This window comes from Linepithema humile, chromosome 4 (genome assembly GCF_040581485.1).
Source record: "Linepithema humile isolate Giens D197 chromosome 4, Lhum_UNIL_v1.0, whole genome shotgun sequence".
Classification (NCBI taxonomy): domain Eukaryota; kingdom Metazoa; phylum Arthropoda; class Insecta; order Hymenoptera; family Formicidae; genus Linepithema; species Linepithema humile.
Window position 1 is genome coordinate 5,654,918 of NC_090131.1, and position 27,164 is coordinate 5,682,081.

General features: G+C 41.9%; 1 protein-coding gene and 2 long non-coding RNA genes across 10 annotated transcripts in view; 1 reads left to right on the forward strand and 2 right to left on the reverse strand.

The window, feature by feature from the left end:
• The window catches only part of ed (echinoid), a 212,576-nt gene that overhangs the window by 180,046 nt on the left and 5,366 nt on the right, over positions 1-27,164 (forward strand). The window contains exon 1 of one of the 7 annotated variants that reach the window (XM_012366477.2): positions 8,377-9,256. The exons of the other annotated variants lie outside the window; for them this stretch is intronic. Coding sequence (XP_012221900.1) covers positions 9,169-9,256 — 88 coding nt within the window. The 5' untranslated portion in view covers positions 8,377-9,168. Of the gene's footprint in view, positions 1-8,376; positions 9,257-27,164 lie in introns of those variants that run through there. 7 annotated transcript variants of the gene reach the window in all.
• The window catches only part of LOC105671927 (uncharacterized), a 134,135-nt gene that overhangs the window by 82,806 nt on the left and 24,165 nt on the right, over positions 1-27,164 (reverse strand). For both annotated transcript variants that reach the window (XR_010889714.1, XR_010889713.1), the window contains exon 2: positions 26,937-27,041. This is a non-coding gene — a long non-coding RNA (uncharacterized lncRNA). The remainder of the gene's footprint in view (positions 1-26,936; positions 27,042-27,164) is intronic.
• Positions 8,308-8,664, reverse strand: LOC136999352 (uncharacterized). The gene is made up of 2 exons (XR_010889715.1): positions 8,585-8,664; positions 8,308-8,383 (listed from the first exon to the last, which is right to left on the reverse strand). It is a non-coding gene; the product is annotated as an uncharacterized lncRNA (long non-coding RNA).

The following is a 27,164-nucleotide window of genomic DNA, read 5'->3' on the forward strand; positions in this document are numbered from 1 at the left end:
CTCTACCTCTATCTATCTATCTATCTCTTCTCAAATGACGATAATGAAGTCGCTGACGTCAACGCCGATCGATCCTCTGTACGGAAATGTCTGTCCAACTGCGAAAAGTTACGAGATCACACTTAGAATGACGCGTCCTAAATAAGCGTGGCACTTACTCTCTCCGACGATACAGAGACTTCGCTCACGTATCTCATACAATACGCTCGCAAAATGTTCGCGGATCTTTCGATATTGATAAAACTTCGTTGGTTTGCAAAGTTAACGGAAATTATATTGAAAATATTCGCAAGAGAAGTGCCGTGAACATCGCAAAAAGTACGATGTATGGAAACTGAATTTTCCGAGAGAAAAAAAAAACGGAGATTTCTTCGAAATTTGCAAATAAGCATAAGTTGATTTTAATAACTGTTGTTATGCACAAAGAACTTTTCTGAATTTGGCTGCTCTCTAACGAAGAATTTTCCGTGCGGAACCCAAAAGGTGCGCATGCTGTGCAGCTCACGTACATGTAAAGGCAAAAACCTCGTTCAAGGCCAGCGGAATGCATCCTTTCAACTTGAAACTTTTCACTCATGGAAGTACGTTTCGAAAAGTATTGCAGCACCCCAGTCGCTCTTCGTATACGACATATATATATATATATTATATTAACCTATTGAAGACTATCGCCAAAATATTCATATAGGAAAACCTGATAAATCCGCGATATCCAGAAATTTACTGTAAATGACAAAATAAATTCGCTCCGAATCTAAACTGTTCAAACTGCACAATCTGAGCTTTAGATTTCGCCTCGGCGGACTATCGATATAACTTCAACATTCTTACCGGTAATTCTCGACGGACTTTTATGGTATCGGTTTATGCAATATCGCTGCCGTGAATTTCCTACAGCTTCTTTACATGTACATAAACTCATACTTTATTCACCTCCCATGTATTATCAGCTAATAACAGATTAAGCTTTTCAAGTTGTCGATAACGATCACTCCTCCATTCCGCTTTACCAAACTTTCGCGATGTAAGAGCGCCTTCGAAAATAGCATGAATATGACACATTGACGATTTTCTTTCCAGGATTTTATTCTCAGTCGGATGATGCATCGGGACTATCGATCGTTGGCGTAACTGTGAAAAACAGTAAGCGTTTGCCCGTACACGCGGCCGAGCGCGAACGGCGGGGGGGAGGTCAAGAGTCAGCGACGAGACGCGGCGGAGAGACAAGTCCAGGCGTTGGACGAAAGAGGAAAGAGGACGGAGAAAGGGGAAGTAGAATCGCGATGCATTCGCGGGGTCAAAAGGGCTCGACGGGGTAACGAACCGACGACGACGACGATGACGACAATAACGAGTCGAATACTGGATTGAGTGTATTTGTGTGCCGACTGCATGGCAGTCGGGTGAGCAGGGCGCATTGCGGTTATCTCTTTATCGCCACCGCGAAGGCGACCTCGGGCCCGAAGAAATAAAGGCTCGATTGTGTATCTTGAGCCGGCAGCCGAATCCTCTTTCCGTCGCGAAATCTCGCAAGATATAATGTCTCAAATAGAATCTTTATACAATCGTAAATATTCAGAGGGTCCGGCAGAGCGTGAAGTCACGCAGAATGCGAAATTCTTTCGGATCTCTCGCTACGCTAAATATATTCGCGAAAGCCGTCAATTTGCGTGGAGCATTCTATAACCGCGGTATTGTTAGAAAATATATTAAGTATTGAAATAGAATTATAATTTATTTGAAATGTAATTATTCAAATTCTTTGTTCCAATTCGTCTTAATAATCTCTTTTCATAATTAATTTGAATTACAGATCGCGCTATATTTTTTTTTAATTTTATGGATCTCATCTAATGCAAAATTCCAGTCGAACTGAAAACACCGTTTTAATGATAGATCGAGCGTGCAACGTTCGTGCTCTAGGAACAGCAACGGAGAAATCTGCGTCCATGTTTTTTTTATTTCGCGCGACAGCGAAATATATTAATCCCTTGCGGTCGCAGATGGGTTTAAAAAACCGTGTCGCGTTCACATGTTGCGATGCGCGGGTCGCACAACGAGTCGCATGCAACCGGTTCCGCGGTTGCGGGCCGAGCGCGTACATACGCGGCCGGCCGAAAGTCGCGCATCGTCGCGTATTCGCGGGTATTTAATCGCAACGAGATCGGCGACGGGCTGAAGTATCGGAAAGTAAATGACACGTAATGGCGCGCCCGCCACTTTGGCAGGGCTCGAAAATTGAAGCGCGTCAGCGCTTCGCTTCGCCGAGCGAAAATCAAAATCGTTTATTGGACGGGCATTAACGTAACTTCAAGTGGCGATAACGCGCATCAACTTTTTCCAAGCATTTTCCAATATATCTCGACCATTGACCGTAACCAGCGGGTCAATGTAGCGCACGTAGACAGCGGTCGGATTCGGGTTGGACTTACGCCAGAGTGCAGTCGGCCGCTGGCATTCGGATCGCGTAAGTTACAAACACGGCAAATTATGTGCATGTAATTATCGTAGATCGGGAGTCTCAGTAAGAAGCGTCTGGCGCGCGCAATTTTTTTTTCTCTTTTTTTTTGGTTCACGAAACAGTTGATGTTATCTCAGCGTCGACGGACGCTTAAATGTTCAACTTCCGTGTTTGTAATCGTCCGCGTATCTTCGAGTGTAATTGTCCATTGGTCACCGCACGATACGAGCGCACGTGTTAAACATACGTTTCGCAAATGTGCAGCCCATGTGTACGGTCCATGCGACAACAATGGTGAAACTGCGCGACAGACTCGAGCCACCGTTCTTTCCTTTCCTCTTCGTACGTTCTTTCACCGCTCCCGCTTTAGCATGACAATCCGAACAAATTTGACGGCTCAATTTGAGCGAATTGCAACGGCGAGCTACGCCGGTTTCTCTACGCGATCTCGACCGACGCGCACCATCATCAACCCTCGGATTCGCTCTCGCTCCGTTGCCCCGAATTAGACTAATCCGCTCATGTCGTTCGAAGGCCGAAAATCGGCCAGCCGGAATTGTTCTGCGAACGAACGTACGTACGTACGTACGTACGCACGCACGCACGCACGTACGCACGCACGCATGCTCGTCCCGCACTCTGTCACGATGCGCGCCGATGCGCGCATAATCGGCCGTGATTGACTTTCTATGTATGCTGTTAATTACCGGGCGTTGATCGCACGGATTCGAAACGATACCCGCGCTAGTTAAGCTCATTTCAAGTTGCCTCCTGCTACCCCAAGAGCGATGCATTTTCCATCAGGCTGATTGGAATCTGAAGCGACTTTGTGTAAAATTTGAAAAAGTACTCGCGTACTCGAAATCACATTGGTAACAGCATTGCGCTACTTCGCAAATTTGTAACTATCTTTAAAGAGGACACTTCTGTCATATTATATTATTTATTACATTAAACACTATTCTAGATAATAACTTCAAATAATTAACTTTTGTTCAATACGATAAAATTCAAACTGCAAATAATTAATGCTAATTACTGTCATTAAAATTTGCTGAATAAGAACTCTATTATTTTAATTACAAGATAGTAAAAAATTAAAAATTTTAATTATTGGAATTTTATAATGAATTTCCGTTCGCATACTAACGTTACGAGCATTAATGGATGCAGGATTGAGAACTTACATTATAAAAATCTACTTCGCCAATCTGGGTTAAAAAACGTTGTGCGATATCGAACTCGATATCGAGCTACGTGCGTGGTATTGAGTTCGGCTTGTTACTTAATTGATCGAATAAACAATACATTATTTCACATATGAATGCGGGCATATTTTATCCTTGCTAATCGAATAGGTTATTTGTCCAAATCGACTATTTAATTATCTAGTTAATTCAGGATTGATTGACGACTTTTTCGAACATGTAACGCGAGCACGGAACGCCATGCAAGTGCGCTACCGTTTCATTTCACAAAACTTGTAAAAAGTGACATTTCCTCTCGGAAAACGCGAACGTCGAGAGCATAAACGAAGCTGTAAATAAATATATAAAAGTCTACATGTTCACGGCACCGTATAGTTGACATAATTGCTGGCAACGTTTCGGAGATAAATTTCGTTGCCAAGAGCGTCCCATGTTGTCATACTGAATTTATTCTGTTAATAACGAAATATTAAGTCACTTTTAGTTTTGTGAACATAAAAATTTTTATTAAATTGTTAAGAACAAAGTGGGAATAATTAAAATTAAAAATTTAAATGGTTAACATTATTAATTATTATAAAATCTAATATAAAATTAATGGCGACAGAAAATTGAAAATGAAGCTGTAAAAGCACGAGTTTCGACGCTGTTTCTCGCACGAGTTAAGTGTCTTACATCGTACTCTGATACGACTGTTTAAAATAATGGGAAAAGTGCGCTGAAAACGCCAAAGTTCGTGACAGTTGCGACCGGCGTTTTTCAGCAACATTTTTTTGATGTTTATCGATACGGAGCGACAGGAAACAAATATTTGTTGGCGATAATGTTGCCAACACACACATTCACGGCGACGGTGCTTTGCACATATTTGTGGACAGCACATGTCGACGTGAACACGTCGGTGACGCTTTCTTTGGTGTGAAGTCTACATAATACCTCGAGCCTTTCTACACCATTTCTGATTCTGACAATGCTTCACGAAACAAAGGTGAGGCTACGAGAGGCAACATCTAAGGATTCGAACAGGCCGGTCAGGTAGCGAGCAGGTGAGCCTTCTCTCAAGGTTTATAGGGGCGTTACCACTCGTCCTTTTGACGAAGCATGAATTCCTGCGGCTATTACTACAAAAGTAAAATAGATCTCCCGTCATTATCTTGGCCGCTTCTCGAGGACCAAATTACATGGTTGCCTTTGTTCGGTGTAGAAATAAATTATCACGCATTTCTAAAAGAAATTAGATTTCGCAGAATTGGCAGTGGTATCGATTAAAAAAGCGGTGACACGTGCGCTACCGGTGATACGATCCTAATAAACGTGTTATGTAATAAACGCGTCTCTCGCATTCCTCACAGCATTCCTTCAGGACGTGTTAAAATGAAGTTGTTGTATCGCGCAGCAGCTTCCGGCCTTTATGTTGAACGACGATCTCGACAACTACGCTCGATCTATCTCATCGCGCGTGAAAATGTGTTGTTTTACGATAACGGCTGCACGCTGATGAAAAGCAATTTTTATCGTCATCATCCTCATCATTATTCGTCCATTAAGATTGTTTTGACACGCCGAAAATTTATCGGATCGAAGTTTAATTTATATGGCCGCGAGTACACAGCAACTGGGCCATCGTGATCGACATTCTATGACGAGCCACGCGCAGCCGACGCAAAATACAGTTTTAATCTGCGCGACGGTTTATCATTTACCAATGGCGGAATCCCCACTGCATCAAATAGCTAATTTATGCTATCGTGCACGTCCAAATTCCGCAGCTACAATCGCGGTAACTAAATAAGCCGCAATACAAACATAATTTACAGTGTGTGCGCGAAGAATCCATTTGCGGGGCCCCCAAACTCCCCTTCGGCGTCGGCGCTATCTTTCCTCCGAATTGCGAATCTATGCAAATCATACCAGTTGAGTCTTCCATAAAGAGACGCTTTTATTTAAAAGGAGGGGAAACAAGCGGAAGATTAATGCATAGAATCGACAAACGAGCCGGGTATATTTATAAAACTCTTTCGAGCTCGCGATACTCATCGTACCGGAATTGCAACTGAACACGCAAAAATGCTAACGCTATCGAAGTATCGCCGTATCGATACATACATCAGAATCACTACTCTTCGCTTGATACTTCATAAGTATCACAATGATATGGGAAAAAAAACTTTCTTTCTAAAAGCGTAATATCAGAAGAAAAGAAAATTGATGGCGACATGGATGAGAAAAAATGTAGAGTAACTTTTTCATTAAGCGCGAAAAGCGCGAAAATTGCTGCTGCTTCTTACGAGTTCGAGTAGCGGATTCGAGAGTCGTGAATTTGCAAACGACGCGGTATAAGCGCAAGCTTATCGGAGCGGCGCGCATCGAAGCCGTGTTATTACGATCGCGATCCATTAAAAAACCCGACGTGCCTTCCCTCCAATCCGGGGTGCTGCAGCCGCGCCGTATGCGCTCGCAGCAGGTTTGTGCTGTTTCTCTCCGTGATGGTACGGGCGGTTCAGCTCCGAAATGCTTGGTGGTCCCTCGAGTGGAGCCCGCGGGAGAAAGAACCACCTGCCGTAGAGATCGGTGGGGGCAAACTGCCGTCGTGCACCTCTACGTCCCCGCCGCGCTTGCCCCCGCTCGCTCCGGCACCCTCGACCCCGCGACTAGGGCCCAACGTTCGCTGACACCCTTCTGACCCCCCCATTCCCCTCGCTTGGTCTCCCCACTTATTTAACCGCTGCCGCCGCCGGCAGGGTTGGCTCGTGCTCCATTGATGCCCCGAGCTCGAGACTGATTCCGCTTAGAATATTGTGCGTAGAGAAGGAGAAACGAATAGAAAATTAAATGGAGAGTTCACTTCAAATCTGTACAGCATTATTTGAAATTGACGCGGACAATATTTATATCACGAAGATGATTATTTACTTGTAATGATGCTAATTATAAGATTACGAAAAGAAATATCTGTGAATATTAATAAAGAAAGCGAGAGAAATTGTTGAAACACTCATACATAAACGTAGAAACGTGGAATAGACAGAAGTTAGCCTTATGTCGCTCGGCACTACATGCGTATTAAGCAAAATGCCGGAGCGTTGTATTAAGTAATTAAAATAATTAGCCTCGTTCAGTCTCGGCGTAACCACATATGGACGCCGATTAACAGACTTAAATTAGAGAATTATGTAAATTTTCGTAAAATTACTTTTTGCCAAAATTAGCAAACCCTGAATATAAACGTCATCACAACATGTTACGCGTTTTATTCATCATGCAATTTTCCGCGGTGGAAAATTATTCGAAACGATATTTTTAATTGGAACTATGTGTTTGCTAAAAATTTGTTATAGCAAACGCTACATCTATACGGATCTACCAATTTAATCTTTTTACACCACCAAGTTCATTGTTTGAATCGCATATCTATGTATGAATTGGTTGCAAATTCAGTTAAATTGAATTATGACAACACTATTGATTCCTTTAACGTTCGTTATAATTTTGTACAAGATATTCTCGAAAAGAAAAAACTCGAGTCTCTCGAAATGTATCTTTAAAGCACTTTTAAATAATTTGCTTCAATGTCCAATTATAAACATGCTTTATTTCTTTCTTTTTTTCTTCTAAAATATAGCAATGCAATTTTAAACTTACTCTGTGTATCATTTTAAGAAGCATGTTTTGTGTCATATAACCATACGTGATAAGAGCGTTATAAAAATTTACCGCCTTCATTAAATTCTAGCGTTGTAGAGAGTAAAACGTAATACACCCTCTCTAGATAACCAGAATGCACTATTACCAGCGAGTTGAAGTAGTTCCTAGTGTCGTCCAAGCACTTCACTTACCGGTGTACATCTCAAGAGGGACCATATATGCAATAAGGGTCATATTTTGAGACTTATCCTTATTTAAAGCCATTTTATGTCAAAGTGAGAATAACAGTGCAGAATACTAACTAGCACCCAAAATAAAACATTTTCGTAGTATCATGTGTTCGTATATTATCTCTAATAATACCGCACATGTTTTACTACATTAAAAGTATTTACTAATTTACTTGCCACTAATTTTTCTGCGCAAGTTAAAAAAAATATTCGCCATTTAAACGCTCTAAACATTGTATTTTTTTTATTGTTATCTTTTTTTTTATTGTAAAATGAGCTGTAATTTTTAAACGGCATTTTTTTTGTTAAATTTTGCTGAGCGAATAAAAAAATTATGCGCAATTTAAATACCCTAAACTTCTTAATTTTTTTATTTGTCATTATTCTTTGCAGCTGTCGTTTTATTTTCTGCGTTCCCTCTTTTTCGTGACATAAGCATAGAAAGGTGTGATTTTGTGGAAACTTTCGAGCAGTCTCCGGGCACAGACAAAATTGAGAAACCCTGCGGTAAGCGAGTTCTCTCACGGACGAGCCTCAAGTTAGCGCCTCTTGCACCTGCAGGCGTGCATCCGGCTCTGGCCGGTTACCACCACCGCCTTCGCTTGCTGCCACGGCCGCTACGGTTGTAGTACGCTGTGGCACACTATGAGTGGATCGTAGAGGGGTGAGAACCAGAAGGTGGGGGTAGCAAAGGCGCGGTGAGATCGCAGGCTCACAATCAGTTGCCGTGCGACTGTCGAGGGACGCACTGGCGGTATAGACGAACGTTGGACAGTTTCCCAGTTTCGGTTTCGCGCCAAGCTGGTTTTACGAGGCCTTCGCTCGTTTTCCTGTCGAACCTTCGGAAAATAAAATAGAGTGCAGCCAGTTTTTTTCGCCCCTCGTCGCCGAAGAGTGTCTCGTGCAGTGGAAAAAAAAATAGTTTTGGAGCTATTTCTGTCGGTGGAGGGACGAGTCCCGATTTAAATCTCCGACCGCAGGAAGCCATTAATACCGTCAGGTGCACGCGGTACACGCATACGTACAAAACACATACATACGTCCACTACCCCATGCGGGAATGGAGTTTCGTGCCCGTGCGCGCAGTTGAGGGATGATCGCGCGCGAATCAGCCTCGAAGAGTGCGTCGCGTTTCGCCTGATGCATCGTCGGTCCGTCGGGCCGGTGTCATCGCTGGCCTAAGGCAAACGGTCGGCTACTAACAACTCCGGAACGAGGGACAGTAACGGGACGGGGACAATAGCGACCGACGCCGACTGAGAAAGGTGGTAAATTCGACGCTTGGATTGTGTGTGGTGAGGAAATGTTGCAGCGCGCGCTCCCGTGCTCGCCGTCGTCGGTGCGGCATCGCTGCAGTGAACATCGTACGAATGTGCGTGCGTGTGGTGTCTCGGCCCTGTGAGAAGGCCGCGTGAAATTAAATCTACGTATACGTACGCCGAGATATACATAGATATAATCGTGATACGTCGTCACTTGACGGTGCAGATTTGATTGTCGCCCTCGATCTGTCCGGTGAGACTTTCGGAGTACGGAGTTCAGCGCGCCGCGAGACGGAGTGAGAAACACGTTTGAAATTACTATCCTCGTGTGAAGTTACTCTGTAAACTCCATCTCTGTAACGATGGATAGAAAGCCGAGGATCAGAATCAACTGCTGCACGCAGATCGCGATAATGAACCTATTGCTGCTCTGCGCTGAGTATATATCTGGTGAGTATATATCTGGGTCCGGACATCGTACTTGCTAACGAACGTGGACGCTATGATTAAAAACTAATTCTGTCGAAACACCGGGGTAGTAGTTAATTAATGAACGATTCAGGCGAATCGTGGGTGTAGGGTGAGTCGGTCGGCTGCTACATATATAAATATCGAATAAATTGATAATTCTGCGGCGCGACGCGCAACATGTTCGCGGGATGCGAGGAGGTGTCGAGGAATGAAACCGGATTCGCGCGTATAGATTGCGTGGGCTGCGGAGATTGTGGCATTACACCAGGGTACGTTGCGGGTACGTTGAGGCATCCAGCGCTTTGTTGCGCCGTGATGCTGCATCTTCCATGTTTCTTCGACTCTTGAGAACGTTCTACGTTCTACATTCTCTTTATAGATAAATTGGAAGATATTTCAGCTTCCACTGTCATTCAATACGTGTAATAAGAATATAATAAGATTTGTAACGAAGAGCTAGGATGAGGGTATCTCGGTGGATTGAGGGTTGATCTCAAAACCCAAGTTATGCCGACAACATCACCCTTCTTGCTCGAATTACTTCTTAATCAAATTATCTGTTACGATCTTGATACAAACTATCTTGATGAAAGACATCGAGAGCTTCCTCGTCGCCATTGAAGTGGCTAATAATAACTTTGGATTTATAATTAATAGCGAGATCAAAATAACTCAACAAAATAAATTGCGCAAAGAGGAATATAAAAACGTAGGCGGTTGCGAAGTAGTGCAAAGCTACGTATGCCTTGCATCGCTAATTCCTAACCGAGGAGAGGTCGTGCTAAAGAAATATGAAGGAGGTGTGCTATAACCAGATCAGCTGTGGATCGATTAGGAAAAGTGTAACGCGATAGAAATATCATCGAGACCACGAAAGAGCGTCTCTTTAGAGCTTACTTCTTACTTTTTTAAATGGCGTCGCGCAAGAATGCTATAAGATTGAAATTCCGATAAAGCGCTACTGCAGACGACTTTTAGACGGCTTTTTGGATCTGCACTTTACTTGCGATCGAATTAAAAATTAATTCTTCGATATTTCTATCAAGGATAAAAAGTAAATCGAAAAATTTGTTTTCTGAAAAGACAAATTGTGAGAATAAATTAAAAAACAAAGGAATTTTTAACAATTCAAACCCTTGAAAAAAATTCCTTTACATTTGGACTTTCCCTCGTACAAACGCGCGGTCACACGGTCGATCATCTACGCGTTGAACTGATCTTATAAAGATAACAACAACTTCATGGAAGAGTGCTTCAAAAGCGCGCTACCGAGCAACACTATTATGAGCACAATCGCTCTACAAAGAATGATGCGACTGAGAATAATAATAATTTAGCTTTAATAAATTTAAGTTTTAATTGGCGTCGAACAACTGTGTCATTAAAAATTGCAAAGCAAATTTCACAAAGTTGTTGGAAAATACTGGCACTCCATTCTCCCTGGTTTCACTGTTTTTATTCTCATTTCTTTCTCAATTCATTATAAATTGTCATGAAAATGTAACGAAATATATACAATTTTTATACGTACAATTTTCGCAAAATTAACTGTTGTAAATCTTTGAAATATTGCTTTTGAACTGCGCCTTCATCGAAATTACATATTGATGTAAAATCGTATGTCAATGTTACATCAATGTTCTAGCGCGCGTCTTCCTCCTCTGAAATCCCCAAGCTGCTTTCTCAGTCAGTTTCACTTTATTCATATTCAAACATATATGAGAGCCGCGATGCACGCTACCACTAGATCAGACGTACACAAGTTCCGAGTACTAATCAAAACCATCTCAAAAAGGATCGGAGAAAAAAAGTCTCCCATTAACATAATGTTGCTTCAATGTTTAAAGAATCAAAGTAATTATGAATTTAATATCTGTTTGAGCATTATTCAGAATACGGATGATAGCCGCTGTGTGAAGGGACGGAAGGCGGAAAGTTTGCTGATGGATATAACGCTCGTGGGTGCCAGAAATGCAGATGCACCGTCGTGCATCAGTGTAAGACGATGCGTCCGTGTTACGGAGCGACCCTTTGTGGTTCGACTGCGGAGCATGTCGAACCGTGTGGCAATCTAAACACTCGCCGGTTTCCGCATTAATCGCTCGGCTCTCACCTCGGTAAGCGGTGGCTCGCAACGACGACAACGACAACGACGACGACGACGACGACGACGACGACGGTAGGAACGGCAGTAGGAGGAAGAGATTTGCATACGCGCAAGGTTACGCGTTGCACCCCACCCATGCGATTTTTCTCGCGATAAATCGCAGCGCCGCCGGCGCAGTGCGGCGCAACGTGAGTTCGGGGCCAAGATTCGGATTCGCTTTCGCGTCAAAGTGCGGTGAATTTGCAAAGGCACGAATTAAAGCGGCTTTTGCCGCGGCCGGCGTAGTTTGCAGACGCACATAGGGCTTTAATTGGGGAGGGCATAATTAGGTGAGGGCGCGTTGCATCAGCGCGCGGTATAGTTACGGCCGATTACGCCGTGCCGCGTGTAGCGAGCGGAAGATCGTGAACGCGGCTCTCTTTCTCCCTCTCTCCAATCGAATCGGCTTATGCAGCTCGGAAAATCGCATCGGCGCCGCCGCATTTTCTAATCGCCGTTTGCCACAAACGACCGCTTCCCACGAAGATCCGCGATTCGAACCAAATGTTATCGCCTCGCGAAATTATCGAAAAGTAATTAACCGCTAATCGGCCGGTAGCTGGGATTGGAAATTGCGATGTTCCTTCTTAACTAGTGATGATACATTTGATTGCGGGGAAATGTTTCGCGCTTCGAGTACGTTTACCTACGTCTCGTCTGAGATGCGATAGATTTAATCGCGGCGCGGTCACGCAGGTTGATTTACACAGCAAAGAGAATCTTCAGGCCATAAATAACCATTTGCTTTAAAAACCGCGTCTTAAAAATAGTAGACTTTTATCAAATAAATGAGTATTGCAATCTTGGGTGTATTATGCTTGTTAATTAAAATAAGAAGATGTAGAGATATTTACTAGAGCTAATTAGCTAAAGGAAGATTGGTGGATATTTACGGGCGACAATCGTTTATTTAAAGTAACACGGCACGGGTGATCGATCGGCGTCTTTGCGGCAGCTCTAATAAATTTCCTACTCTTATTGCCCGCTGTTTTTCCCCACCCGAGCTTCTAAGCTGTCCGTCCACCCCGATAAATTTCGACGACACTTTCCCCGCAACGTGCGTTAAAGAAATGCAAGCTGCAACGCAGGTGCGAAAGCGCCGTTACCTCTCTGTTGTCGCATACGAAAAGAAGATTACGAGCGGCGCGCGGTGTTAATGGTACACAGGAGGGCGCCGACGTACCTCTTCGCGCGATGTACTTCCTCGCGCGAGACATAAGCGATTAATGGCTTTTGTAAACGACCCCTTATTTCTTGTCGTCGCAGAAGTAACCCTGAATTATGCGGCATAAGCGCGGCGCTCGGATAAAAAATTATTTACTTCCCGCGCGGCGATTATAGGGAGGTATCGTCTTTATTACTTTATACATTTTTATTTCCAATTGTCGGGAATGTAATAGAAAAAAAATCCTTGCGGATGGATTTTATTTTAGCAGAATTTTAATTCGAGAATAAAAGGTTTTCAATATGACGAATGTAAAAAATAATAAAAGATTAAGTTTATTAATCAAATTATTGCATCCTCCTGACGCGACAATTTAAACGACTAACTAACGATTCTGCGGCTCTTCTAGTTTGTAATCCCGCTTGCAACACAGAGGAGAGAGAATGGCGTATTATATCTCAATTGGAATTAAGAACTGTATAACTGGTCGTCGCTGAAACGAGAATCTGATTGAGAAACGTGTCGCGGCAAAGGCATCGAAACTATTATTACGCACGTTTCGCTATTATTTATCGCGAATTTTCGGTATTCCGTCGGCTTTCGTATTATTGCAGCACCGCCGCAGCGTGTATCTACGGTTCCTTACCAATTCCACCGCGAGCCAAATATTTTCGCTGCAGCACGTTTGCGCCGATATGGCCGGCCCGGGGCGTTCCTGCTCTCCTTGAAAAGGAGAAACGGTCGAGGAATTAATTCTTTATATTACCGGACGGAAGGAAGGCAGGAAACGGAATGGAAGCCGGGCGCGCATTTGTCGGAGGTAAACGCGTACGCACGTACAAAACATTATTTCGTCCGCGCGATATACGCCAAGGGTGATGTGAAATAAAAAAATAGCCGACCCATTTTTAAATCGTTTCGCACATCGCGCGCGTACACTCCAATAGTTGGTTCGACGGGAGGGAGAGAGAGAAAGAGAAAGAATGACCGTACTTCACAAGCGAACAGTTTTCCAACTTTCACCCGTATGTTTTGTACGGAAAGATATTGTAAAGGTCGAATACTGCAGTATTGTGAATAGGCTGTTTCAATATCTACGTTACTTTTCCGTGAAAAAAAATATAAAATTTTTTATGCAATGTGTGCAAAGTGCTTCAGAGACCTCATATTTTGTGAAGCACTGGTGCTTAAAAAAAATTGCATATTAAACCTTTGCCGCAATTTCAAACTTTTGGCACTAAATTAAACGGGGTAAACAGACGTTTGTTGCAATAAAATCTCACGTGAAATTCTCTCATTGTGATTAATTTGTAATTACCTTTTTAACTTTTAAAATTTTCTGCATAAAAAATTCTTCCCGAAGAATCGTTTGTTTGCGTCGCTGAAACAGCCTGTAGCATTCGTGACTGAATAGAAAGCAGGCTACTGCCTGTGACACTCTATAGAATACATCTTGCTTTATACGACTACCATCTGGTCAATACATAGTCTCCCAATCTCGAGAGATGAGTATAGTGGTACAAGGATCGTATTTACAGTTGAAAGAGCGAGAGAGAGACAGAGCAGCGCTCGGCCGGTGTTTCTTTTATCGAAGCGGTTCGCATTTTCGCGTGCGTTGATTGCGAACCTCATCGTCATATTGCCCGAACGTGCGAGAGCCAATACTGCGTGGTTACACGCGGTGCGTGAATGCTTACGGCTATGATATTCGACACGATGAAATAAGGTTCGGCTGCTAGCCGCGCGCAACGACATATTGTTATTGCTGCGCCGCAGACATTAACGCGTTTCGCTTTGTTGTGTCGTGCCCACGGGCGCAGTTGGGCGTGGATATGTACTGGGTGTCGTGATAGTAAAGCAACATATATTAATGGTACCCAGAAGCAAAAATCGAGGCGTTCGACATGGAAATGTCTCTCTAATTTTCGAGTACAATTTAAAATAAATTCTCTTTCCGATTTTCTCTTACGAGAAAATTATGATAAATCGAAAGGTTTGAAGAAATAGATTTTATTTTGATGAACAGACAGTAAGATGTTTTTTCTATAGAGTGTCACAGGAAGTAGCCTGCTTTCTATCAGTCACGAATGCTACAGGCTGTTTCAGCGACGCGAACAAACGATTCTTCGGGAAGAATTTTTTATGCAGAACATTTTAAAAGTTAAATAAGTAATTACAAATTAATCACAATGAGAGAATTTCACGTGAGATTTTATTGCAACAAACGTCTGTTTATCCCGTTTAATTTAGTGCCAAATGTTTCAAGTGGAACTTTGTCTTATCAGAAAAGTATTTTGATGAGCTGATTGTTGAGATATTTAATCCTTAAACTAGTCTGGTGAAATACGGATAGCGTGTGGTAATATAACATAGTTTTAATTTCATACCGCGCTATCGTATCATTGCATATCACGTAACGTCATAATACCTTTCATTTGAATGTTTGAGCATCATTAATACTTTACATTCTTGTAATTGTTTTATATTTATTTTACATAAAATGTATGAAATGAATAATTATTACAATTGAAATTAGCCGCGTTTATCGATATTTCGAATGTCACGATATAAAAGGTGGACTGAAAATAATTCATTGAAATGCGGCACGATTTTACAGCAATCTTGTACAAGTGCGATACCGTAATGACGTTTCAGATCGAGAATGGTTACGTTTAAATACCGCCCTAATGCCATGAGAGCACAGCCCTTCTGCTTTATTACGTCGGGAAGGAAGTTAGATGGTGCACGAACGAGCGGGAGAACATATTTGTTAATACCGCAGAGGCAACACCTCTGAAGAACCGTGCATTATGCCGGGAAGCCCGAATCGGCACTAGTCACGTAAAGTTACCCGTGCACTCCTCGTTGCGGTCGTCCGAACAAGCAGCAATGTAAACCCGGTCTTATAAACTGAGTTTTCTAAATAACTAAAATCCATTAGCGGCACGCCTCGGCGAAGTGCGGGATGAATATGTGCAGGACGTTTACGGAGAAGCGCGCGGGGAGATGCGGCGAGAGGCCGCGGTTATTACCGAAGCGAAAAGTTTACCTTGCAAGACGACAGTCGTATACGAGGAAATTCCCTATATATTTTCCACGCGAAGAAATACCTAAAGGCGCGGTCACATTGCGCCGGGATAACAAGCGGACCGCACGAGAGAAACTACAACGAGAATTTCGATATTCTTTCTCCTTTATTCGTCGGGATTTCGTTCGACTTTGTATCACCTTTGCGCGAATATACTGGCGTCTTAAATAAAAGCGGTCGATAAGAAAAAGTGTTACTAACCGCGCTCCAGTACTACGCGATTAAAATAGAAATTTATAAATTAATATATGGCTTTAAATTATTAATGCATACATTTTGCGCTTCATTAACTTTAGCGCTGGAGTAATTAAATTTCACCTGAAGCTTCTCTTTAATATATATAGCTTCTTGCAATTTTATGTAAAAGCGGTGGTAATATCTACGTTAATAAATAAAAAAAAAACATGTTTCATGTCAAGATCTTTTTTAAAATGCCGTGCGTCTCGAAGGAAAAACACAATTTGAGAAGTACTGACCAAACGCGTACAAATGATTTCTGCCAATGGTATCGATAACATTGTTGAATAACATGCCTTTAGGTATTTACTATGTGCAATGCTGACGTTTGTTCGTTTGTGCTCGTTTCGCGGCTCTTTGGCCTCGCATTAGAGGCCAATCGGCACGTTCCGCGATTAATACTGCAGGATGTTGCGACACGCATCCTGCATCGTGTATCACGTATTGCATTCGAGTATACCATCGATGGGACAGATATTTACTTATTTATTTATTATTATTCAATTAAAAGCGAATATATTATTATTTTCATCAAAGTATTGCATCTGCATATTTTCGATAAACATATTGTGCGAACGAAATACGTTGGGTCGTTGAACGAAATATTAGTATAAACAAGTTCTCCCACTTGCGGAGTACACAAGAGAAGTTTACGAAAGAAACCTGACTTAAAATCCAATTTACCGACCTAGTCTTTTTATACTCCTCTGATGAGGAAAATTAAAAACTTTTATGCCGAACTTTAATTTCTTCTGACCCATAATATTCTGATGGGGAAGTGAAAATTCCATTAAAAAATTAATATAACGTACATAATATATATATATCATACGATGTGGCAGCTCGCGAGATTAACCCTAATCGTTAACGATCTCCCTGTGGTCGGTCCGATATCGTGGCGAACTAATTTATAGACGACCGCATAAACCGCCGAAATGTAAGGATTCAGGAATGGCGACGAGTAATATTAATCCGCAGCGGATCGCTGCGCGATACGCATACACACGCATATATGTGCACACTGACGTAAGTCGGCGGCATTAATCCGCCGCGTCGCGTGCCGCATGCGAGGCGACGTCTTGGATAAAAAAGTATATATCGCGTGCATTCATTAGCGAGCATATTAATGCGAAAAAATTGCCGTGCCCGTCCGGGCAATCGCTTATCGCCCTGTGCGTACGTAAACGAGCTTAAACCCGCGTAATCGCTGATCGAGATCGCACGACCGCTCGACTTTCCTCGCTTCACGATTACGCTCGTTATTGCCAGACTCAGTGCGATTTATCGCCGGTGTATCAGCTCCGACAAAACTATCGCGCGGTTAATGGGATTTACAGAAGGTACTGAGCGTTACGTAAAGGAGCGTTCCAAAAGTTCCGGGCTTCAATTTCAACAACGCGGTAAATGCGAAATTATAAGTGATTGGAGGAAATGATTTTTTTTACCGAAGCATCAACTAAATCGCAAAATGTTTGTAATTTAATCACGCACGGAGTTTCGCGGAGTATCACATGCTATATAAGATTACATTGCAAAATGTTTCAGCAGTTGATAATTCGCGATATAATATTACATCTTTCACAAACATTCTTCAAATCAATACCAATAATATTAATACGACAAATTGTTTCTACATGTGTCATAGAAATTATTTGAAAACTATAATCACTGCTATTAATTTGCATTACTGCATATTACTGCTGGGAATTATTATCTAATAACCAGGCATTACGGAATTAGTGTACATATTTTTGGTTAGCGGTTTACACGCCCCTCGCCTTTCCGCCCAAATATCGAATAATGATTTAATGCAATTAATGCAACGAGCAAACTGTGCAACACGATTACCGTTTTATATGACAGAATCACGGGCGTTAATTTTCTAGACGTGCGTGAGCAGCGCCGGCGAAGGTCGCTCCAATCGTGTAATTCTTCATTCCTGATCGCGGCTGATAACGTTAATTTGCTTTCCCTGGATGCCCTTGCGCCCGCGCTCCTATCGCTTTTATCACCAGTTTTCCGCTGTTTTGCTGAAACAAATTCCGATGTATCTCTGACGCAAATATTCTAAATATTCGAAAGTATTCGAAAGTCCCCGAACTGTCATCGTCGATCGTTCATTGTGTTTGCGCTTCCCGTGGTATCGCATCGTCGAGCCTGCCGCCTGCAGGCGGGAATAATATTCCTAGCGGAAAATTCATCGTGGCCCGCTCGATGCGGTGGCTTCCATCGGTGCGAGAAATGACTGTGAGAATTTCAAGTAACTTCGCTGGATTGCGAGCGAGAGTCCGAAATTTCACAGCGTATATAGTTTCCGGCCGGCAGATTCTCCCTTTGCGTGTGTATATTATAAATACGGTAAATTGTACAATTGTACAAAGTAATCAGACGCTTTCTATTTGTATTACATGATGTTATATTGCGAAAACTATTCTTCACTCGGCGCAATGGAATTTTTATTTATTCGCGCAAATATATATATATATATGTCTTTTTATCGTCAAGAGTTTGGTATAAAGATTCGTAACTTTGCAAGTGACTTGTATGTTGTTTTTTTTTTCACAACGTAAGAGCTGTAAAATTCGACTTTGAAAGCATCTTTTCCGTATTCCGTAATACAAGCTCACATGTAAAATCGCAAAGTGATGCAACATCTTTTCTCGCTTTAGAAGAAACATGTATGTAGATTACGTCGATTGCACAGCGACTGGAAGACGTGACAGTCGCGCCGACATCTGGCGAAGAGAGCGCGCGCCTTTGTCTCGTCGCGAGTAACGGGAGAACCGGCGGCGACAACGGCGAGTTACGTTGAGAGGCGTACTTCTCTTCTTGCCTCACGGCTCTCATCTTGCCATCGTCGTCTTCCGTCCCGATCTTTTGTCCGCCGAACCGTAAATCTGTCCGGAAAACAGCGCCGGCCGTACATCACGTTGCACCCAACACGCTTCCTTATTAACGCTGGCGCGATGCACCGCAGTCGCGGGTGCGTCTTCATATTTCGCCGTCTAAATGCATTTTCTCCTTTTTTTTCTTCTTTTTTTTCCCCCTATTTGTGAATCCTACTTAATTGGCCCGCGCGTTCACCACGCTCATAGCACTGACGCAATGCGACCGACAGCGCGCGGCGAGCAACGTGCTCATTTCTCGAACGCGCGGCTTTCGTGTATTCCTGGTGAAAGACAGCTCTGCGGTTCGCCTCTTCGTCTATTTCTCGCGTGATTTAGTGCAACCCAACTGCCGGGTTGCAGGTCGTATTGGAGGCTGACGCCGCTTCGCGAACTCCCAAATGGAAGCGTCATTTCGAAAGGAATGAATTTATAGAGCTGGTTCGAGTGTATAAAACTCGATAATTAATCTATTATTGGACAGAATTAAAAAATTGAAAATTAATTTATGATTTTGTTCTTTTAGAGAGCGCAGGAAATTTTAGGAGATGTGTCAGGCCATTTGTCAACGTTCATTTCATTTCTCAACTTGAAAAAATGGATTAAGCGCATGAAACTTAATTATTCGATACTTTGTATAAAACATATGCAAGTCGTGCTGTATCATGTATCGATGTATATGTATGTTGCTGTTTTTGTTGAAACAGCAATGTAATTCTTATTGGATTTTTTGTTACGCCTCTTTTGTGATTTTCTACAACCAATCGCCTGGTGCGGCAACTCCCAATGCAGAAAACGTTTCAACAGTCACTACGGTTTTAACCGTGCGACAGTAAATCACAGTAGGATTGCGTTTGAAACACGACACCACGTGGCATTCCTTCGACAACGTGTTGAATTTCACTTCCTACGCGACGCAGGCGAATTTTGGACGTGAAACACGTTTCCGCTAACAAGTAAAGCGCATTCTATATCAATCGCGCGAATGGATAAAACTGCTGATTGTTGCGATTAATTTCTTGAAAAAATTTAATGACATTTAAAGATAAATTCAATGATATTTATATAAGTGAAATGTATAATGTGATTTTAACGTTATTAAACGTAATTAAATGAAATTTAAATTTAATGACAGCAAAAAATAATTTCATTAGTAAATTGAAAAGCTGCAAAATAAATATAAAATCAACGATATTGATATCAAGAAAAATTAATATAAAATAATTAATGAGATAATTAAAATGGGATAAATAAAGAAAGAGTAATATGAGATAAATAATGACATACTTGTGCGAGAGAAGCAAATAATTTATAATATAATTTCACTTCCCTCTACGATACACAATGCCGGTCGACTTAGAAAAATATGAAGTATAACACGAGCTCTTCATATTGCGCTTTAAGCTAAATACAAGAGATATTAAACTCTTCTTCTTCCTTTTCGTACTGGCTCGCGGATAACGTTCATAAGATCGCTGTAAGTCACGTAAACGTCCGTTATCCGAAGTTCTATCTGCGCGTTCTTGTTGATCGTTCCCTTTATCGCCTGCCACAAGATAATGATTTCTACAACTTTTTCGCAGTCCAAGTAACACGTCGCAGAAATTGCCTTCGCGTTCGAAATTGCTCTGGCCAGGGGCAAACGATGACGGTCGATCGATGTTCACGACCGCTTTTACTTACGGCAATTGGCTAATCCTGTGTGTGCTCTTAATATTGCACAAAGTGTCGCCCGGAATATCGAACCGAACTGGAATATCGAACCGTTGCTTTAAAATGGCGCAACGTATCTTGGAAATTCATATTCCGCTGGCGCCGATATGTTGGCGCGAGATGTTCTTGTTACATAGACTAGTACATCAATCACCTGAACTTTGTCTGGCCTGATTTCGAATTAGCACATGTATTGCATTTTCCTTTCGAGATTAATTTCAAACTATAATGCTTGACTGGAAATTGTACAGTTTCCAGTGCGTTTTTAAAAATAAAAAAAAATTAATTGAAAACATCCGAATGCAAATTCATTGAATAAGAGGAATAACTCGAGCGCTTCTATTGCAAGCTTTTATTAATTTATCCCGTACTATAAATTCAAATTTTTCCATCATTATATCTTCGTTATTTTTCCCGAGCCAGAAGAAGTTTCCTTACCGCGCGTCGTAGCTACCGCTTGAAACCTATTACGTACATTGTGTGTCGCCACATCTTGCATTATGCAGTATTAACAGTTTCGTAATTGGCGCGCGCCGAGGTAAAGATGTATACCGGTGTGTATATGCACGATCGAACATCCACGGTAGATCGGTACAATTGTTACCTGCATGACTAAGTCGTATTTACGCAAGTCCGTATTGCACATAACCTCGTTATGCCACTGTTATACACGGTGTCTCAGACATCCGAGAGTGTCTACTACTGTTTAACAGCGTATCCTCGAAATGAAATTTCGAAATAATAATTTCAGCAGCGAGAACTCGATTGAAAAGTTATCGCCGGGGCAAAAATATATTGCCATTTTCTTTATTCCGAGTCTCTCGAGTGTCTGACTCGCGGAACATATGGTTATTACCGGTCGGTCACTCGGTGTATTGCAACGCATGTGTGCGCGTATTGCGCGCCGCGATGTGTGTGCAGAAAGTTTCCGATGAAGAACGACGCGCGGAGACCGCGTCGGAGCAACACAGTAAAGCCGTCGCTTGTCGAAACGTCGCGCGAATTATTCGTTACGCGTTATGCCTTGTCTTAATTACTCCAGAGTTCCCAGGTGATATACGCGGCCGGCTTTGTTCATTTGTGCCGGCGCACGCAGCCATAAATATCGATTACCGGGGATATAGCTTTGCGTCTATCGGGCCATTAATTTGTCGAAAGTTTGTTATTCGCTGTCGACGGCGTCATGCGCCGCTCGCAAATTGTTTGCAATACTCCTCGAATTCTGTGTCGCGCAGAATCTGCGCCGCGGTTACGCGAAATGACGCATCGTAGCAACTGTACTAATAGAATGACTCATTACAATGCGTGTTCCACAAATGATAAAAATAACACACATTTTTTTCCGACGAAAGAAAATGTTACTATCGGGCGCTGCCGGCCACCGATATCACAGTCTTTTCCAACGATATTATTTGATATATTCGACGCATCGCAATATCGCAGATAGTACTTGTATGTTTGCACAACCGCGAGGGAAAAGCACTGCTCCTGTGCGTATACAATGTACGCGCGCACGAAATGTTGATAATATTGGATAGATAGTAGAGTATACAGCAGGTGATACACTCGCAGCGTGGTTGTACTTTCAGCGAGAGCAAGGCGAGAGCGTGCCGTTACGCGAATCGAGGCTATAACATGCGACCGTTCCTCGTGGTTGAACATTTATTATGGGAGAAAGTTTTAGCGAAGGAAACGCCTGCGGGGATGGAGGAAATGGAGAGACCTTAATTTAGAACCGCCATCGCGCAATTGACAAAAAAGCGGAAAGCCACAGACTCAAACTACAAAGGAATGATAACGAGATAGGCGATTCCGGGTAGATAGAATGAAGATAGGAAGCGAGGAGCGAGGGCAGGAACACGACAATAAGATATATTATAGGGGTTGGAGCGCAGAAGGGCTGCTCCATCCACTCCCGTTTTCTCGTCGCACGCATAATCGCGACATAATCGGGAGCTTTCAGTACACGACGGGCTCGTATGTTTCAACTGCAGACATTAATGGGTTTGATATTTAAAGCGATTGAAAATGAAAAAAATTTTGATTGCAGATGAAGAGTTAGCGAAATTTTGCGATTTGGAATTAAACGCTTTTTGATAGACAGCAGATTACGAAATATTGTCGACTAGCTAATGTTGAATGCATTTCAATAAATTTTCAATATGAGATTTAATCAGCAAGGAATTTAATATTGCTGCCATAAGTGATGGACGTTCATCGAATTTCTGCTAAGGGACGAGCGATCGAAAAATCGATAATTGTGAAAAGTGATTGTGAAATGCGCCGCGATAGGATTGCGACGCATACTTTTCACGTTTCTTTTTTCTTTTTGATCTATTTGTCGAATTAATCCTCATGCAATTGAGATTAATGCGGTATTTTTAATGATTAAATGAGCGTATCTTGTCGCAAAAAGATTGCACACGCAATGCACGCAAAGAGCCGAGCGTGCTTTCAACGAAACTCGGTTAGAGATGGATTTAAGCAAAAGTAAGAGTCTCTTTGAAAGAAATGTAGAACAGAGCGAAATAACGTAGCAAGGAAAGTTGATTTTGCCAGGCAACATAATTCACTCGCTCGTGCAACGTAACAGTTTGAAGTCGTCTCTGAAAGCGCCTTACACGACAAATGCAACACTTGCAGCAACACTTGCGATCGACGAGACGTTTGAAGGGGAAACGAGATATACAACAGTCATAAAGGCATAATTTACCGGAGAGCTTGGCAAAGTACCGATATGGAAAGAGATGAAAAACCAGTTTTGCCATCTGGACTGCCGCGCGAAAAAGTCACGCTTTTTCACAAACACGATCCATTAGACAATTTATATCAGTTCGAAAACGTTTTTTGTCTTTTCGATCATGCGAATTTTTCCAAGAGTTATCCAATCAATGATTAAATCTCGTGAAACTTTCTCTCTTGATCTTTCATATCCCATCCAACTTTCGTCATTCTTCTTTCCCGGCTCTCGTAACTTTTTAAAATCCATAGAAAAATCGCCGATACCGTCGAACGAATTTAACGTTAGCTCGGTGGTCAACGCAGTTCCAGTAATAATCCATTACCGTTTAGTAATCGGAATTACAATATTCCATTTTAAAATCCGTGTCAATTAAAACTGCAACGCTCATACAGCGTTGTGCCAATAACATTTGATGATGGTAACATTTTTATATATATCGCAAAAAAAAAAAAATTGAATACGATTTTACATTTTTAACATTAAAATCTAATACGATTATCCGCGAAAATCTAACTTTCAAATTTTTCCATGAGATGTAGAAATTGGAAAGAATTTATTTTATATCTCGAATCACTTTCGGAGATATTTGTCCGCTGCAAATTTCGCCAAATCCCCCTTCGATCGCGAGTAAAAATCGCAAACTGCTCGAACTTATTCACGCGTAAGAACGTAATAACGTAATGGCGCATTCTCAGGAAAACCACGAATCAGGATTCGTGTCGGAGCGAATGCCAACGCGCGCAAGAGTAAAACAGGAAGGAGTGGAAACGAGGCGAGCAAAGATTGCTGGAGGAAAATAATAGGACAATGCACATCGCGATGAACGAATATACGAGCGGATACGCCGATCGACGAGTATGGACAAATAGACAGATAGGTGTACGGATAGATGAACGAACGAACGAACAATCAAACGAGTAGACGAATAAATCGAAAAGGAGCAAGATAAACGTCGCGAATGCGAACGTATGAGAGAGGAGAAGCAGGATGTCCCAACGTTTTCAAACAAAATGGCGCATGGCGGAAGAGGACGATTCTCAATAGCGTTGACGAGTCGTGTCGACCGGCGGTTTTACCGTTACGCGACCCAATGAGAAAAGATACGCTCGCTGCGAGAAACGTGGCCGCTTCCACCATTCGACGGTACCTTGTAACCAATAGTACGGTATAGTGAGAACGTGTGTGGATGATCGTTCATGAGTGTTATCGCACGAGTAAGTCTCACTTTATGTTCCAGAAGACGTGAGGTTAAATGTTTATTCCGCCAAATGGCGGATTCATTAAAGTCTCCGAAACAAATTGCTTCGAAGATTTAAAAGAATTATCAGATTTTATCTAATAAATATAAGCGGTATAAATTTTCAATCATTCTTTACGTGAACGTTAATAAAGGAAATCGTATACAACAGCACATAAAATAAAATAATATAAATGTACATAAATGATAATAATTTTAAAAATAGAATAAAATCCTTTATTATTCTATTTGATTATTTTGAAGAGTTTTCATTTTTTGGCTTACCCATTTTTTCTCATTACTCCGAATTCTTAAAATGTAATTTTATTTTAAAATTCCTATCTCTTCCTTAATATTAGCAGTGGAATATTGAGCATACTATACTGCTTATTCATGGCGAAGCTGAAAATTCCAGCTTGAATGGGTGAGCTTATAGGTGGCGGAGCAGGATAAGTCCGACAGACAGACATACAGATGAACCTAACTGGTTCATAGGGTTTCCATTTGAATATACGAAACCGTGACAAGACGTACGCCGCCAACGTACGTCATGAGCTTCATTGTTGAATATTACAAGTCTCTATGGGAGCAGTTGAACAGACAACATTCGCCGCTCCCGCTGAAACTTCAGCGCGCGTCCTTTTTCCATCACGTCGTAATGATGAGTAATATGATTATGATTCAGAAATAGTATCTAATTAACTTCGGTTGGCGCGAATCAATGTCAGAGATGAGTCAATCATAAATATCGCGACATTCGCGGTCACGACAGTGCGGAACTATTAGTTTTCAACGTCACCGCGCCGCGATATTCGATTTTCACGGTGATTTGTGTCGACGTTCGATGTTACGTTACGATAGTGAAACGCCACGATGCTGCGTCATGTGAAAATCGATCTTTATAATGGTAAAACTCTTCGGATGACACGCGAAATCTGGATGCTGTTGATACATAAATTTTTTAAAAGTATCAAATATTTTCTCTCCAATTAATTAATTTCTTCGTCGACGAACTCAAAGATTATTTTTTTTCTATAAAATATAAACAGACCGAGGACAATGTATAATTTTATCCAGCTTAAAAATGGATTCATTGTATTAAATACGTATTCAACACATGGTGCCCACACCAATTGAAATAATTATAACCGGAATCGTCAACAATGCTCTTGAAATAATACTATTTTTATTTCATGTCGCCAATTCTATCGTCCATTGCGATTAAATTTTTTAATTGAAACAGGATTTTATGTACACCTCGTAATTCGCGTGAAAAATTAGCGAAAATTCATGCCATTTATATTCGCTAAACAAATGTGCGATGCAACGGGGAGAGGTGAGTGGAAATAACGCGTTGTTTTCGTTGTTCAGCAAAAAACGCACGAATAACGGTTTGGGGGGTACAGATTTTTTAAAAATTTCTTTTGTAAAGATGTTACAATCAAAAACTCTAAGCCGTGAATATTTACGTGCACGAAACAAACGATACTTTAACGTATGGAAAATATGTAATAAACATTTGTACTTTTAAATATCCATTTATAAATATGGAACATATTTTTCCTACAGGAAAATATATACGTTATCGCTTGTAAATCATAACTTGTGCGACCTTTTATTGCAAATTTTTACGCGTGTAACATACCTCAAATATCTGTATGTAACAGATTCGTACGTAATAGATTTTTTTTTATGAAATGTGTTTTAGCGCGCAGAATTTTTGCAAAAAACATAGAAACCAGCTCGCGTGCAGTGTACATACGTTGAAGCAGTGTTATAATAATGCTTTTGTACAAACAAACGGGAACACTAAAGCCGAACGTGTATCATTGTGGAGAAACAAATCAGTTTACGCAAATAATTCACGTGTATTTCTTCCGCTACGGCTTTTTCATTCTTTCTCTCTAGATTAATCTTTACGATCGTCATCTTTCGCGCTTTAATTGGGTCGCTTATGACGAAAACACGAGAGTAATCCAATTTCTCTGCGACGCCCCAGACATTCTCTAACGGCAGTGCATCGCTGCCGTTTAAACGAGAATTCACGCAGCAGTGCGAAATGTAGCCGGTTGACGAACCGTTTTCGCGTGTTCATTATTTCGCAAATGCGACACGGCAGTGAGCGTCCGACGCCTTTCGCGTTGCTAAATGCCGGCGTATTATCTCGCGCTTTGCTTTAATCACGCTCGGAACGCAACGGCTCCTCGACAATCGGCATTGTCAACGCAGCGAAATGGTACGCAGCTTGGCGTTAATTATGCAGAAGGTAGGCGGACTCTCGCGGAGGCGGTGAACCTAGAACTAGGTTGACTCCCGACAGGTAATTTGTATCGCATTATCGCGGCCTACGCAGCGACGACGCCGCGCGCCGCGAATTTATTCCGGCTTAATGGAAAACGCGTGTACGGGCAAAAGTGTAGCAAGAAGTGGCCGATCGATTCTTACCTTACTCATCGAGCGTCTCTCCCACACGGTCGATTTTCTCGTCGGGTCACCGGGTTATCGGGTTACCGTCGCGCCGATCGATTGCTCGTTAGTTGTTGTCACTACCTGGAAAAATATGAGAACGTGTTAGAGTAAGCTTTTAATGGACATCTCGAGCTTCTTTCCAGAATATACCATCTTAGAATTTAGCTTCTCCCCAAATACTTATCAAGCGTTCTCGACTATGAT